The sequence below is a fragment of the Gigantopelta aegis genome, chromosome 6 (assembly GCF_016097555.1).
Source record: "Gigantopelta aegis isolate Gae_Host chromosome 6, Gae_host_genome, whole genome shotgun sequence".
NCBI lineage: Eukaryota > Metazoa > Mollusca > Gastropoda > Neomphalida > Peltospiridae > Gigantopelta > Gigantopelta aegis.
In genome coordinates this window covers 21,024,147-21,042,078 of record NC_054704.1, presented here as the reverse complement: position 1 = coordinate 21,042,078, position 17,932 = coordinate 21,024,147, and the positions used below count along the sequence as shown (strand labels likewise).

The window sequence follows — 17,932 nt, the reverse complement described above, 5'->3', positions numbered from 1 at the left end:
AAAAGATAATAAAATAAAAAATAATAATAATAAAAGCCCCCACCAAACTGACATGGAAACAAAGTTACCCTGTGAACAGTAGGCCTACCCAGTCAATCGACAAACAACGTTTTATGTAACTTTTTGTTTGTATTGACAGATCCATTATAGTGGGTAAAACAAAAATCTGAATATATTTTATATTGTATTATGCCATAAAATATGTAGGTGGCTGGAGTATTTATATTTTTAATTAAATAACAGGGAGCTGTGTGTGTGTGCGTGTGTGTGCGTGTGTGTGTGTGTGTGTGTGTGCAATCAAGCATATATATATATTGTTTCATATGAAAATGGTTCTGAAATATTTCCATTTATTAATTATATTATATGTTAATTATAATGTTTTACTTTTTTTTTATTGAAGAAGTGATCCACAGGTGTATTTGTAATGTGTAAGTTGATTTTTTAATAATAAAATAAAAGGTATAAACATTTCAGGGTGGGATATCAGGTGTATGAAATCATTTGTTTGGGATTAAAAATAAATAAATACTAATAATAAAACTGGATATTGATCCACAAGTTGGTGATAGCCATTATATTTTATTAAAAACATAAATTATGTTACATGCATTTATTATATAAGTTATCTGAATTTGTTTGCAGCAAATAAAGAAAGAAAAGGGGAGCTGATTGTATTTATAAGTATTATTGTCATCAGTGACAGATGTCAATATGTCTTCACAAATACATTTATGTGTATTCAAATATTTCAATAATATTCAATATACACAATATAAAACTTTCATACTTATATATCATAGAAATTTACCAATTTTCTTCTTTTTTTCTAGGTATCAGTGATCCCTGTTTATGGACAAAAAGAGAACCGGCAACTCTTGGATGAAAAATGGGCCTTTCACGATGAATTAAGGGCGTTTAAGTTTTAGGGTGAATTAAGGGATGCTAAGGAGAACACTGGTATCAGATTCAGCGATTCTTTTCTACAGTATCTCATGTTTCTGTGCATAAGAGGGATACCAGAACTTTTTTCACTGACTTTCCAAACTACCATGTGCAATATTATTGGGGCTATTCAGTATGTGATGATGACATTGATAACACACTGACTTTCCAAACTACCATATGCAATATTATTGGGGCTATTCAGTATGTGATGATGACATTGATAACACACTGACTTTCCAAACTACCATATGCAATATTATTGGGGCTATTCAGTATGTGATGATGACATTGATAACACACTGACTTTCCAAACTACCATATGCAATATGATTGGGGCTATTCAGTATGTGATGATGACATTGATAACACTTGGATTTAATCTTTTTTTACCAGGATCTCTATTTTCTAATAAAAACAGACTTTACAAAATCAATAAAATTATATCGAGAAACAGTAGACAACACATATTTATTATTTTCTTTTTCTATTATCATTATAAACCAATGATCAAATGATATTTGCATTGTGTTAATGTGTGTCTTACATTAAAACATTGTATTGTTACCATTTACAGTAATTTGTTGTTTTAACTGGTTTATTAATCAGGTTGAAAGTGATAGCCTTTGAAACTGTGCCTCTTGTCAAAGGTAACTGACACTGTTTTAGATTTGAAAGGAAGGAATCTTTTATTTAACAATGCACTCAAGTCATTTTAATTACGGATATATAGAGTCGGACATGTTTAGGGATCACACAGATAATATTAGGGAGGAAACCTGCTGCTGTCACATAATGGATTACTCTTTCCGATTAACAATAAGGGATCTTTTATATGCATCAGCCCACAGACAGGATAATAAATAGTGTAGCATTTGTTACACCAGTTGTAGAGCACTGGCTGGAATGAGAAATAGCCCTATAGGACCACCAACAGGAATCAATCCTAGATCGACTGCGTATTAAACTATGTCCTGGCCTGCATGGGATTAGGCGATTAAAATATTAATGGCAATTTTTATGTATATATATATATAAAAAAATAATGCTACAAAATGTTCTGAAGATGGAACCACAAAGGTGAGGGACCAAGTAACTTTGAGATGTATCCGGTTTAAAAGGCTAAGTTCTGTACTAATATTTAAAAAGGGACGCTGTAGCTAGAGGGAGCAATGTATGTGTGGTCATGGAACATGTATGGAAACTAAATTTAGGTTCCTCCATTTTAATACAATGTGTTAATATGTATCCGATATCAGCAAGTTTAAGGAATAAAAAAGGACTTGATAAAATTAATAGTTTTAAAGTTTTTGTAAAGTTTTCTAATAAGATACTTGCTTAAATTTATTGTTGATGAAAAGCCTTACAAATGAACCAGTAGACAAGTCTGATGTGTTATATATACTCTTCAAAAAAAGAAACGCAAAAGGGTACAAATGGGTTATAACTCCGATTTTATGTTTCCTACCGGTTCATGCTTTGTGAATATAAGGTCATTGCATGTCCCAAACACATTCCCACGGTTACATTCGATAAAACGCAGCTACTGTACAATAAAGTTCCAAAATGTGAATATTCGCAAAAACGCAGCCACGTGCAAACCATGTCACCACTGCACGTGCGTTGTCTGCACGTGCAACATGAACACCGACAGTATAAAAGTGCAGGGTGTTCGCTTGCCTGGCCTCTGTATCTGGCCGACAGTTGACAATCCAGGACATGCCACGTCTCAGTGAACCGCAGAGAAACAATGCCATCGGCCGACTAGACGCAGGCGAATCCAGAACGGCCGTTGCCAGGGCATTCCATGTGTCCCCAAGCACCATCTCCAGACTGTGGGACCGTTACCAGCAACATGGATCAACACGTGACCTCCCTAGATCCGGTCGACCACGGGTCACTACCCCCGGGCAGGACCACTACATCCGGGTACGCCACCTTCGGGAACGATTGACTACTGCCACCTCCACAGCCGCAGCAATACCAGGTTTGCGCAGGATATCCGACCAGACCGTACGGAACCGCCTACGTGAGGTAGGAATTCGTGCCAGACGTCCAGTTCGAGGTGTCATCTTAACACCACAACACCGTCGACTCCGACTGCAGTGGTGCCAGATTCATCGACAATGGCCTCAACTGCGATGGAGACAGGTGTGGTTCAGTGACGAGTCCCGATTTCTGCTCCGACGTCATGATGGAAGATGTCGCGTGTATAGGCGTCGTGGTGAACGTTATGCGGCAAACTGCGTGCAGGAAGTGGACAGATTCGGCGGGGGTAGTGTCATGGTGTGGGCAGCCATCTCACACACTGGCAGAACTGACCTGGTCCACGGCAGGGCAACCTGAATGCACAGGGCTACATTGACCAGATCCTCCGGCCACACATCGTTCCAGTTATGGCCAACGCCAACGCAGTGTTCCAACATGACAACGCCAGGCCTCACACAGCACGTCTCACAACGGCTTTCCTGCAGAACAACAACATTAATGTCCTTCCTTGGACATCGATATCACCGGATTTGAACCCAGTTGAGCATCTATGGGACGAGTTGGACCGACGCCTCCGACAGCGACAACCACAGCCCCAGACCCTGCCCGAGCTGGCAGCAGCCTTGCAGGCCGAGTGGGCCACCATCCCCCGGGACGTCATCCGTACTCTGGTTGCTTCAATGGGCAGGCGGTGCCAGGCAGTTGTCAACACACGCGGAGGCCACACCCGGTATTGACTCCAGATGACCTTGACCTTGGTGGTGTGTCCTATCACTTACTCACAATGGACTAGAGTGAATTGTGAACAATCCTGCAACATTTGGTAATTATCGGACTCACCATTCAATAATTAAATCAATTCTCCAAATGTTACGACAATGTGGTTTTTGCGTTTCTTCTTTTGAAGAGTATATATATATATATAACTACTGTCTATATATTGTCTACTGGTTGTTCATTTGTAACAAATGTTCATATATATATATATATATATATATATATATATATATATATATATATATATATATATATATATATATGTGTGTGTGTGTGTGTATGTGTATCTATATGTACATATATATGTATATGTATATATACATATATGCATATATATATATATATATGGGTTATTTAAAATTGTTAAAAGAAATAATTTCCTTTAACAAAGTGTAGGCCAATTATTTCTTTTAAACAGTTTTAAATAAAAAATATAGGCCTACTCGTTTTATTTTATTATTTTTATGTGTGTGCGCGCACTCGTTTGTAATGCTTTACTTGAAATATGGACCAGACGCTTTAAAAATACATGGACTAAAAATATTTATTCAGGTGAAAAGAAAAAAGAAAAAAAAAAAAAAAGGAAGTTTGCTATAGTTTTGAACTCGGTCAATCGTCAAATTTTATGGGTGGAAAGAGTACATGTATCTCCTCCATACAGGAGCTATGTAGAATAGCGTTCCCGTGCTACAAGCGGTAATTTAAGCACGTGTTGGCCATTCTTTGCTATTCACACTACGCTAGTTCGCTTTGTTACTAATGGCCATTATGATAGACTTCTGCCTACCAGATGCGCGCGCATGCTGATACGTGACGTCACTTCCCTAAACACATGGCTTCTCCTATAGTATACCACAAAATAATGTTAAGAAACGATTACAATGTCAAAGAAATAATTATTAATATGTTTGAAAAAAATGCACTCATCGAGTGGACGAATTGTCCGAGGTGAGTGGACGAATCGTCCGTGGACGAACCGTCCGTTGACGAATTGTCCAGTGGACGAACCGTCTGGAAAGCATATTAACATACCCTGTAGACGAGTTGTCAAAATTATTTACTGCTGATGGTGGATAGTTTCTGACGCACTGGCAGTAAACTTTGCTACATAGCCGCCAGTTTAGTGCTCATTTGAAGTATAGAAATACTAATAAAAAGGTACCTATTTTGTACCTGTCCGTTTATAAATAATGATATGCTTTAGAACAGAATGCTTATCACCTATGGCAGCTATGCTCACCGAAATTGGTTCACCCTTGATAAATGATTAAAATTCTAAAACTCTGAAATATTGTTATTAAATTAAATACCTGTGGTGTTAGCAATGTCTTAATGTGTTTAAGCTGCATCGCGACAGTGCAGTTTCATCCAATATTTGTAAGTGTATTAGATGTCACAAAAAGTATTCGAGGTTCACAATTCTGTCAAGCACTTGTTTATGGAATGCTGGCAACAAGACAGCTATAAAATTAGGAATATTTGTGGAAAAGGAACCGTAAATAATTCGCAAAAAAATTAAAATGGTTTTTTAAAGTACTATTTTCTCATGCTGTATGTATTGTTTAGCTATTAATATGTTTGATAAACTTGCATTTTTAATAACCAGAAATGAAAAATAGTTTGCACATTGACATTTCGTTTCGTTCGTTTGGATGATGTTTTTAGATTTTGTTTTGTATAGTGATTAAAAATATAGTTTCGCATTTATATGTTTATAGTGGAAAAACATCAATACTTGAAGAAAATAAAAAACCATAAAAGCACTGTTCATGAATTGTTTAATTAATTATTTTTTAAAAATCAAAAATACAATTTATACGTAAATACTTTTGACGAATGTAAACAAATATGGCGGGGTTTAGGATGGGAAATTTCGTTCTCCCACCAAATATTTTACGATTGCTTGAAATGGTAGGTTTGAACTAGACTATATTCTAATAAGATCTAAAATATTCAGATGCCTTAAATTGTTTTTAAATAGTTCATGTTTTGATATATAGCTTAGCCCCAAACTTAGTATGAAGAATATTGGGTCACTCCCTTTCTTTCTCATTTAAGCGATTATGATTATCAGAAAATGATAATCATTGATTATGAATGTCTCAATCAAATTATCAGTTCGGCAAGACTTCCGAACGTCCCAGCATTTAATAGGGTTAGGGTTAGTGATATTATTAGCATGCATGCTGGAACTTCAAATAAAAAATCAAATTCAAGTTGCATAGTATAGTAATAGTATGTCGAAATTTTAACTAAGATCTAAGACAGTCAATATCCACACCCTGACCCTTGTTTTGGCTTTGCACACAAATAATATTAACTAGGTGAAACCTAAAAGCGAGCGCAAGTAAGATAAATTAAATATGTGTGTGTGTCTGTGGAGAGAGATATGCATGTGTGTGTGTTCTCACGGGTGTTTGATTCCTGGTGTATGGGTGATTACTTAGTACTACCCGATGGAACAAGTCATGCGTGTACGCTGTATTGTTGTATATAGTACTATAGACAATATATATACAACAATATAGCATATGCACATGACTAGTTCCATTGAGTTATGGTATAAAGTATTGTCATGACGTCACATTAATTATGTCATGTTGTTCGGAGGTTTCCACCCCTCATAAAAAGTATTCCATAAAAAAAAAAGAGAAAAAAAAGAGCAGTCTGCCAAAAACGTGTAATATTTTTTTCAAGGACTAAAGGTAGATGAGTAATTTATCATCATTAACAATGTTTAAAGCGTTATGTAATTATTGAACAGCGGGATGTGACGTAATCTAATATGTCATGACATGTTGATTATGATATAATGCGATAGTGATGATGTCACATACTTGAGAGGCTTCTACCCCTTGTGAAGAGTATTCCATTTAAAAAATTATATGTTTTTTGTCCTAGAAGATCTCAGCAGTCGTTATAGGTGACATGGTTACAATTGAGTATGGACCATTCCATCGAATCCATGGTAACGCATTTTTTCATACTATGGAATTTACAACAAGTGAATTATTTCTGAGCTGATTGATTTCAAACTTGTACACACAAATAGTTTGTTTTGTTTACTTTTTTTCTTACATGAAACCAAACTGAAATTAGGTCTATTTACAAAAGAAATGTTGGTAGAAGGAAGGGACGGACTGTAAGTATAAACATCGTTTGTTGTATTACGTTTTGGTAATTGACAAAGTAACCATACAGCAATGATTATTTAATCTTACTTACAAATATTCTAGCACATGGTCTTTGATTATTTCTGCAGAATTGACAGCGTTCATTTAGGAAACACGATGGACCCGAATGTAATATAATCGTACGTCCGAGGAGTAAATATCGTATTTTTAAAATATTAAGAAAAAAAAATTGACATGATTTAGGCTGTGCAAATTTACATTAGTATTTGTTTTAAATTATCGTAAACTAAAATGTGTTTTACGCATAATGTCGAACCATTCCGTAAATGTTTGTTTGTCATATTATTTTGTTTGTTCATATATTAATAGACCATAATATGTTGCAAAGTACATTTATACTATTCATTTATTTATGAATCAACTGATTAGATTTATATATTTAAAAATAATTGTCTCACCTACAATGCATATGCGAATCTGCCTTGTTTTGCATGGTAATGTATTGAATGTATTTTCTAAAAATATATCAACACGATCTCGATCATAAGGTATTTACTAAAGTAAGATTAATTAGCCTTTTTCTGCATTTATCGCAGATCTGTTACCCATTTACTCCGATTTTTGTTTTTCTAATGCAATTTCACTTCTGTTACAATATTTCGACAAAAAAATTCATTCCTTATATACTCTTCAAAAGAAGAAACGCAAAACCACATTGTTGTAACATTTGGAGAATTGATTTAATTATTGAATGGTGAGTCCGATAATTACCAAATGTTGCAGGATTGTTCACAATTCACTCTAGTCCATTGTGAGTAAGTGATAGGACACACCACCAAGGTCAAGGTCATCTGGAGTCAATACCGGGTGTGGCCTCCGCGTGTGTTGACAACTGCCTGGCACCGCCTGCCCATTGAAGCAACCAGAGTACGGATGACGTCCCGGGGGATGGTGGCCCACTCGGCCTGCAAGGCTGCTGCCAGCTCGGGCAGGATCTGGGGCTGTGGTTGTCGCTGTCGGAGGCGTCGGTCCAACTCGTCCCATAGATGCTCAATTGGGTTCAAATCCGGTGATATCGATGGCCAAGGAAGGACATTAATGTTGTTGTTCTGTAGGAAAGCCGTTGTGAGACGTGCTGTGTGAGGCCTGGCGTTGTCATGTTGGAACACTGCGTTGGCGTTGGCCATAACTGGAACGATGTGTGGCCGGAGGATCTGGTCAATGTAGCCCTGTGCATTCAGGTTGCCCTGCACGTGGACCAGGTCAGTTCTGCCAGTGTGTGAGATGGTTGCCCACACCATGACACTACCCCCGCCGAATCTGTCCACTTCCTGCACGCAGTTTGCCGCATAACGTTCACCACGACGCCTATACACGCGACATCTTCCATCATGACGTCGGAGCAGAAATCGGGACTCGTCACTGAACCACACCTGTCTCCATCGCAGTTGAGGCCATTGTCAATGAATCTGGCACCACTGCAGTCGGAGTCGACGGTGTTGTGGTGTTAAGATGACACCTCGAACTGGACGTCTGGCACGAATTCCTACCTCACGTAGGCGGTTCCGTACGGTCTGGTCGGATATCCTACGCAAACCTGGTATTGCTGCGGCTGTGGAGGTGGCAGTAGTCAATTATTCCCGAAGGTGGCGTATCCGGATGTAGCGGTCCTGCCCGGGGGTAGTGACCCGTGGTCGACCGGATCTAGGGAGGTCACGTGTTGATCCATGTTGCTGGTAACGGTCCCACAGTCTGGAGATGGTGCTTGGGGACACATGGAATGCCCTGGCAACGGCCGTTCTGAATTCGCCTGCGTCTAGTCGGCCGATGGCATTGTTTCTCTGCGGTTCACTGAGACGTGGCATGTCCTGGATTGTCAACTATCGGCCATATACAGAGGCCAGGCAAGCGAACACCCTGCACTTTTATACTGTCGGTGTTCATGTTGCACGTGCAGACAACGCACGTGCAGTGGTGACATGGTTTGCACATGGCTGCGTTTTTGCGAATATTCACATTTTGGAACTTTATTGTACAGTAGCTGCGTTTTATCGAATGTAACCGTGGGAATGTGTTTGGGACATGCAATGACCTTATATTCACAAAGCATGAACCGGTAGGAAACATAAAATCGGAGTTATAACCCATTTGTACCCTTTTGCGTTTCTTTTTTTGAAGAGTATATATGTATATGGAATTCAGTCTGTTTAGGTTATTTCACCTTGTCATAAGTGCTCGCTATAACATATTCGATGGAAATGTTTTGATATCATATACAGTGAAACCTTTCTAAACTGGACACCCACAGGACTGAATAAAATGTCCGGTCTTCAGACGTGTCTGATTTGTGAGGTTTGTGTTGTTTCTTGATGATATCTCCAATAGTTGATTTTCCATCACTAAAGTTTTTACTTAGGGTCGGCATTCATTTTAATACAATTTCAACAAGTTAACCTGGACCGGATTTTGGCAATTTTAAGAATTAAAAAAAAGAAGGGCAAGCCCATTGTCAAATTAGCAAATTTCTAATTTTTATACAAAGTGACTAAAACATTTAGCAACTGGCTAATCAGTAGGGGTGCAATGATACGGTCAAAACCGTATTGTGATATATTGCGATATAAGAAACTGTATTGCAATATGTGCAATATAGTTGATATTATTTAAATTTAATATTTATGGGGTGTGTTTAGCCATATTTTATTTTTTAACACAATACTAGAACACCGGTGTGATGGTGTCAAACTATTTATAAATTGTCATATTCCGAAATCCTTACTATCGGGCTTTTCCGAGGATATTAGCCGAGGTATTTTGAACGATTGACCGAAGTATTCCGAGTTCAGTGAAAAACAGCGAAGTGTGATTCTCATTTTTTGGTTTATTTCTTTGAAGATGATAGCCGTAGCCGTATTCCAACGTAAATAAACAATGAATGATAATGTGCAAGTAACAAAACATTTATTTGTAATTATCATTAACTGGTTATTTTCATTGGACTTTTAACACGTTTTGTTTAGAAGTTAGAACCAAGTATAACCGACCTATCAATTCGTATGCCAACAAGTAAGCAGACTACGCTTGACGTGATTGTTACATTTCCTGTCATCACCAATTAATAAAATGATGTGGTTTTTGTTTGTTTGTTTGCCTATTTCAAGTCAAATAAGATACCAGGAAAAAAAAAAGCATATAAAAATCGCAATACACAAAACTGTACGGCAGTTCATATTGAGCTGATCAATTATCGCGGTATACCGGTTTATCGTTGCAGCACTACTAATCGGGGATGCAGAAATGACAAATATTACACTAGCCCGCCGGACCAGAATCCAACTGAAATATACTACCCCACCAACATTTCTACTAGTCCGCCAGCATATAGAACAATTTATTATTGTTTAACAATGTTATAATATACACTGTCTTCACTGAAAATGATAGCTATATACATGTATTTGACAAAAGCAATAATAAAGACATTTGGTTGGTCAAGTAATCAACATCATGTGGGAAACGAATCAAGCCCCAAACAATGAATTTTGAAATATTCTGGTAAAAAAAGTTCGCATTTCTTTCATAGAGATTTACAAAATTTAAGTTAGATCCGGCAAGTATACTCTTCAAAAAAAGAAACTTGACATTGGTAAAAAATAATGCTATCAGATTATTTTTACCGAATCAAAGACATTGTAAAGACAGGCAAGTAAGTGAGTGAATGGTGATGCAAAAACACTATAAAACACGTTCGATTCGCATAAACGTAGCCATAGTCAACGTTTGTACTGAAATACAAAAGCACAATCCTCAGAGAAGCACGTGCATCATGAAGTTCTGTAACTTTATATGCCGAACCCTCTGTTAGTGGGGCATAAACGGCCTTATCAGCAGTGATTCAAACAGACTGCATAACGACACTGTAGGTAACGCAATAATGCCAAGACTGATGTCAGCTCAACGCAGTAATACCATTAGGAGATTGCAAGCAGGGGCCACTCAACAAGCTGTGGCAAAGAACTTTGGTGTCTCCAGACAGACCACCTCTGCTTTATGGGCACGGTACAACACCACACAAAGTGTTAATGACAGGCTAAGGTCAGGTCGTCCCAGAGTAACCACTGCCGCTCAAGATCGATGCATCCGGGTGTGTCATATTCGAAATCGAACCACAACAGCAACAACCACAGCGACGCAAATCCCAAGACTATGCCAAATTTCTGACCAGACAGTTCGTAATTGGCTGAGGAAGGCAGGAATTTTCCCTAAAAGACCAGTGCGACGTAACGTTTTTACCCCATATCACTTAGCGGAGTATCTGCAGTGGTGCCAGAAGAGGGTAAGATGGACATGTGCAAGGTGGTGGACTGTTTTGTTCTCAGATGAGTCATTTTTTCCTGTCATGTGCTGATGGATGTACACGTGTCTATAGATGTTTTGCTCCAAACTATTTGCAACAAGTCGACTGTTTTGGTGGCAGCAGCGTCACGGTGTGGGCAGGAATCCATCATGGTGGTAGGATGGCTCTTGTGCATGTGGCAGGTGCACTGATGGGCATCAGTTATTGAGACGAGATCCTGCAGCATTACATCATTCCGCACATGAACATCAATAGTGGCATGTTTCAGCATGACAATGCCAGACCACATGTTGCACGTGTTAGTCAGGAGTTCCTGCAGTGCCACAAGGTCCAGACATTACCTTGGCCTGCCCGTTTGACGGATTTAAACCCAATAGAACATCTATTGGATGTACTGGATCAGCATGTGCGACGGAGGAATTCACCACCCCAGACACTTCCACATCTTCTTACAGCACTGCAGCATGAGTGACAGAACATTCCACAACATGTTGTGCAATGTTTGATTGTTTCCATGCATCACCATTGTCAAGTTGTCATCAGGGCTTGTGATGGTCATAACCGATACTGACATTTTGCCCATCCCTATGTCACACATATGCCTGTGTACATATTTCAGGTGGATTCCCAGAGATACTGTTTCAGACATACACAGAGTAATCCCCATCCCATGGTGTCTTGATCTTTGGTTGCTTGTATCTTATCTACCTTTTTTTTATTATTATTAAACTTTGAAAATCAATATCAAGTTTCTTTTTTGGAAGAGTATATTTAACAGAATAATCTGTTCAAAATTACCAGCAACATACTTTGAATGTAAACAGCCATTTCTAGGAATTATTGACCTTTGACTGGCTTTGTTTCCAGAATGTTGCACTTGCGCAGTCCGGAACCCCAAAGTCGTCTAATATTGTCAATGCGGTACATGTATTGTTGTGTATTTTGTCATAATTCTACATACTTTGTTTGAATGGTTTGGAATTCAGACATGACTGATGTGGAATCGCAGATTTGATGGGGGAAAAAAAAAAAAAAAAAAAACCCCACAGAAATCACGGTGAGTCAAAAACACAGAAATCACATTCAGTCAGAGAAAGACAGATCACCCGTCGGACTGTTAGTTGTATTTTTTTAACTCGTCCGTCAGAATTTTTATTCACATTTGGTGAGCGGGCGAGTACTTTCTGTATCTCTGCTAATAAACTTTTTTAATTATCCATTATATATCCATATTATAATTTTTAAGCATGAAAAAAATGCATCCTACCATGGCCATGTAATCATACCAAGTGTTGCCACATATATATAAAACTATGTAGTAATCAAAAGCTGTTTGTAACAACTGTCTGTTTTCAAACACTGGTGTATTGTGGAAACAAGTGCTTATTCCTACCAACACTGGTCTCCCTATGACATACATACGTATATATCCAGGGATGTATCCATGATATTTCACCAGGGTCCCATGTCTGATGGGATTGGGAAAATTAGCGTCTATAAATCCTACTTAAGATATGTTTTCAGTCTACTGAATGATGCAATACACTACTGTTAGTGTTAAATTAATTTATTACATAATTCAATATGTATATTGACAATTTTTAGTGACACTTTCTTTTGGGAAGGGGATTATGTTCAGACCCACAGAAACCCTGATATCTTTTGAGTCTTGAGATTTTTAAAAACTATTTTGGCTGCTTTTTAACTCCATATGAAAGGGATGCCGAGTACATACATAAATTAATATTTTCAAAGGGTATGGAGTATCCTTTTTATGATAGTATTATTAAAATAAATTTTATTGTCTATTTTCAGCTGTGCAGCATTGTTGCCTTCTCCCTGATATTTGGATGGAAAAGTGAGGGAGTGACGTACCGACAGCTTGACCACAGTGAATATGATGTGATAAACAACATCGACTTCTTCCTCGGGATGTCGGTCCTGACACTGTTAATAGTTTCAATCTTGTGCTTCGTAATTCTCATCAAGCCAGTTTACCTTTCACCATGTCTTGTAAGTGTTCAGACCATGCTCTGGTCTAGTGTGGGGAATTGAATAAGATTTTATGACAAAAGGAACCAAACTTGTGGACCAGGCATAGCATGGTTTCGATCGGAGGTGGGAGGGTCAAATATGCACCTAGCAGACCCTGTTTGCTACATTTTCCCTGGACACCTATATAAATAGCCTAATATTGCACTTCAAACATTTTTTTTTGCCTCAGCAGGAGGGTGTCATCTGAATCTCTCCTTCTCTCCCTCCACTAGCCTATGCCCCTATGGACACACTTAAAACCATCATTTCATGAATGATGGACACTTCAAACCTCAAGTGATTTGGTTCTAAAGAAAACAGTTTGTGTAAATTATAGTGTTGACAATGGGATGACGTTTTGTGATCCATCATCATTTTGCACAAATTGATCCAAAGGAGTGTCAGTCTACTTTATTTCTGAATATTTTATCTACCCTTGGGTTTAGTCAGTGATACCAAATGTACTAGGAATCGTAATTGACTAAATTGTTGATTTACTGATATGAGATTTCATTATGTTATTTCATTTTTATAAATTTGTGTTTTTCAGGATCTCGTTATAAATGCACTTCTTGGGGGTTTCTTGCTAATTGCAGCGATTGTAATGTGTTCATCTTTAACACAGCTTGGCAACTCCATTACAGTTAAAGAGGCTGGACTCACATTTTCTAGCATGGAAGGAGCTATTGTAAGTTATCATGTATAATTTATTGTTATATAAGTTATTATTACTGTGAGATTTACGTTAAATAACTGATATCATTCTGTTATTTCCACAATCAGTTTCATTGAAGGGGTCACTTCTTTTTGTACATTAAGTCTAATAAGAACCATACATTGTTTTCGCTTCCTATTTATTGCACACATTTATTTTGTGTAAGAATATATACCACGAGACCGCGAGTGGTATGTTTTTTCGCAAAATAAACGAGTACAATAAATAGGAAGCGAAAACAACGTCTGTGAAGTTCTGTATTTATTACATACCTTCTTTTATGTTTTACAGAAACGGTTTTTAATTTAACGTCATAACAACACTTTGTTAAATCTATGATCCTCCTTTCATGGATTTACTTAATGTTAAGAATCATACTCTGCAACAGCCTTGTGTAATGTTTCAAATACGATGTGACGTCATTTGTAAATCATATAATTATATGACATTAAAAGGTGCTAAAAAGAAAATAGTCCTGCAGAATTCCAGATAACCTTGCACTTGCGTTCCTATAAAGTTTTTTTGCTGTTTTTATATCTTTGAAGGGTGCTGAACAAGAATCCAAACTTGTGATAACATCCTGTCAGGTTTGGGCAATTTGCATAATATGCAAATGAAGTCGGCCATTACCGAAATTCAGTTTTTTGGCTATATCTATGGCTATATATGGGATAGGATGGAAATAATGGTGTCTAAACCTCTGTTTTCATGGTCAAGGAATATAATAATACCAGTTACAAGTGTCTGAGATGGTGGCCATCTTGGATTCTAAGATGGCCACCACAGTGTTTGGCTATATTTATGGGACTATGGCTATATGGGATATGACAGTTTGTATCAACATGAAATCTATGAAGATAGGAGTGGATTCTATTTCTAACCAACATTTTGGATAATAGCTGGTACCATTATAAGGACTAGAAGCACGAAGTATGTAACTCAGGTCAGTCATCGTCAGTGTCATCAGCAGTCTCCTCATCGGTCTCGTCATTGTCAATGTCATGTTCTACCTGTTTTGTACGTTCATTATGGCAATTAATATTTGAATCTCTGTGACATGCACAGAAGAAAGTGCATGGTAAATGGGCTCAACAACCACACTGCACTGTTCTACATGGGGTGCCTGAAGTACAACCACACCTTATTAACTCCAGAATTTGTGGTGGAGCAAGTGCAACGTCTGTGGGTATTGGAACAGGAAGAAGAGACTTGGAAGTTTCCTCTCGCGCCCATCCGTATTCTTCTGGATTCATGTTGGGGGGCTTTGATTCAAGGGCCGCCTTCCAAATTGCCGTCTGGAAATGAGCATGTCGAACATTTTCTACGAATGCTTGGCTTGTTGGCGGCAGTGTCTTTAGTTTTGGCGCTGCTGTCGTATTTTTTCGCCCCATTTTCCAGGACCATACTTGTACCCTAGTATCGGACATGTCTGCAGTAGTCGTGCACCCATAACACTTCGCGATAAATTTGGTAGCTTCGTCTATAATAGTTGACATTGGAGCATCAAACTCACCCAAGCATTCGAGTGTTTGACTGGCCTGAAGCATCTTGATGGCAGTTGATTTGCCAACACCAAACAGTTGCGCAACAGTATCGCACCCAGAAAGGCAGTGCATCGCTGGAAGCTATGGAGCTATTTTAGCATGCTCTTTGGCAGACCAAGGCTCTTTCAGAATGAGTAGATTCCATTGTTAGGCCACACGTGAGATCAAGTTTGTGGTAAAAATGTTGTGCCTTTGATGCTGAAATCGAAGTATCGATCAAATACAAGATAGACATCCCCCTGCGACATTCGACGGATGATGAAGCTGCACACGTTGTCCACAAAGTCTTTGACTGTACCCTTACATGGCCAGTGGACACACCAGAGGATAGCGCAACCATCAATTATAACAGCTTCTGCCTTCTGAACAACACGTGAGGAAACTAACATTTGGAGCTTTTTCTTCAGTGTAGACTTTGCTGACGCTATGCGCATGGTGCCATTTTCCGTGAATATGGAGGTTGGCATGGGGGCAAGTTCATGTTTGAGAACTGTTGGTAAGTCAATGTCTCATGTTTGTTGAAGCCCCAACACACGTGAGTATATCAGATTGACATCGTATACATCTTTGCCCCCAACCTTGATGGATTTCTTCGTGACGGCCATCGTGACAACCTTGTTGGATAGAGGGACATTGAAGCCAGATGGCAGACTACTTTCAAAAGCGATCATGTGTGCCTTGCCTATGTCAACAGTGTGCTCTACATTTACTGACTCTGGTTGTATCTGTCCGGTTTGGATGTTCACCAGGCCTTTTGAATGGTCGTCATTATCCAGTGGCTGTATGCATAATTGCAGCTTCTCTCGAATCTTTGAGCTGTCTTGGTTGTCTCCGTGGATCCTAGATGGTTCTGGTCAATGATATTGGTCAATACAGGGCAAACAATATAGCCCCTCCCCCCCACCCCCCCCCCCCCCCCCCAACACACACACACCCCGTAATCGTGGACCCATTTAATCTACTTATTTCAGGCATTCACTATCCTTACCCATTACTGCTAGACCCTTAAACCCTAGGTTTAGAATCATTATTTCCGTCCTATCCCATATAGCCATAGTCCCATAAATATAGCCAAACACTGTGGTGGCCATCTTAGAATCCAAGATGGCCACCATCTCAGACACTTGTAACTGGTATTATTATATTCCTTGACCATGAAAACCTAGGTTTAGACACCATTATTTCCATCCTATCCCATATATAGCCATAGATATAGCCAAAAAACTGAATTTCGGTAATGGCCGACTTCATTTGCACATTATGCAAATTGCCCAAACCTGACAGGATGTTATCACTTGGATTCTTGTTCAGCACCCTTCAGAGATATAAAAACCTCAAAAAAACTTTATAGGAACGCAAGTGCAAGGTTGACCCCTAAAACAGCATTTCACTGCAGGACTAAAGGGAATTCCCCATTTAAAAGTTCCAGTCCAAAATAAATTTATCACACTGTTTTGAAATGTCTTTTTCACTATAGTAAGATTGAACAGGTATGTAATAAGAAACTAAAGTATGGACTTGTGGACAAGAGGTTCTCAGATATGGTCACATGATGTGAAACAGTGTCCAAAATTTGTCAATGTTTTGAAATAACTATATGGATGAGTATATTGAAGATAAGGAGCCAGTATCTGTGGCACTTTCACACATAATCATTTATAAGTTTTAATATTTAAAAATTTGTCTTTTTCAGGCGTTTGGTTTCATCTGTTCCCTGTCGCTAGCAGGAAACAGCTGGTTTGCCTATCAAGCCCACCGACAACGCAGTGATATCCCTTTGAATCAAAGTCATGCACACGCAAGTTTGCCTGTGGACATTCCAACATGAAATATTCCTTAATGTATTTCCTAATTGTCCTAAAATGTGTAACCATAATTTGATGACGTGAATTGGTAGTTGATTCAGTAAAATTTTAAAAGGGAAAATGAACAAAGTAGTTAGGATTAAGGCAAGGTCATGTTTTGTATAATATCTGCAATATTTGAAGAAATCTAGAAGAAAGTATTATTCTAATGGTCAAGTTTTGTGTATTATGTGTATTGTTATTGGTACATTGGCCCTCTACATTGCGACCGATTTGGTTGCATATGTAACCTTTTTTTTCTTCAGGTGGTGACTAAAACATTTCCTACTATCTATATAAAAAATAGAAAGAAAGAAATGTCTTATTTAATGACACACTCAACACATTTTATTTACGGTTATTTGGCATCAGATATATGGTTAAGGACCATACAGATATTGAGAGAGGAAACCTGCTGTCACCACTTCATGGGCTACTCTTTTCGATTAGCAGCAAGGGATCTTTTATAATATATGCACCATCCCAGACAGAGTAGTACATACCACGGCCTTTGATATACCAGTCATGGTGCACTGTCTGGAATGAGAAATAGCGCAATGAGACCACCGATGGGGATCAATGGATCAATCTCA

The 17,932-nt window shown here is 38.4% G+C and overlaps 2 protein-coding genes across 3 annotated transcripts in view; one reads left to right on the top strand and one right to left on the bottom strand.

The window, feature by feature from the left end:
* LOC121374333 (intraflagellar transport protein 172 homolog) overlaps positions 1-5,156 on the bottom strand; it is a 60,567-nt gene extending 55,411 nt beyond the window's left edge. For both annotated transcript variants that reach the window (XM_041501401.1, XM_041501402.1), the window contains exon 1: positions 5,022-5,156. In XM_041501401.1, coding sequence (XP_041357335.1) covers positions 5,022-5,060 — 39 coding nt within the window. In that variant the 5' untranslated portion in view covers positions 5,061-5,156. The remainder of the gene's footprint in view (positions 1-5,021) is intronic.
* Positions 5,157-5,562: 406 nt separating this feature from the next.
* LOC121376432 lies at positions 5,563-17,694 on the top strand. The gene is made up of 4 exons (XM_041504299.1): positions 5,563-5,622; positions 13,018-13,215; positions 13,787-13,924; positions 17,189-17,694. The coding sequence occupies exons 1-4, from the start codon at positions 5,575-5,577 to the stop codon at positions 17,321-17,323; spliced, it is 519 nt and encodes a 172-aa protein (XP_041360233.1). The 5' UTR covers positions 5,563-5,574; the 3' UTR covers positions 17,324-17,694.
* The last annotated feature ends 238 nt before the right edge of the window (positions 17,695-17,932 follow it).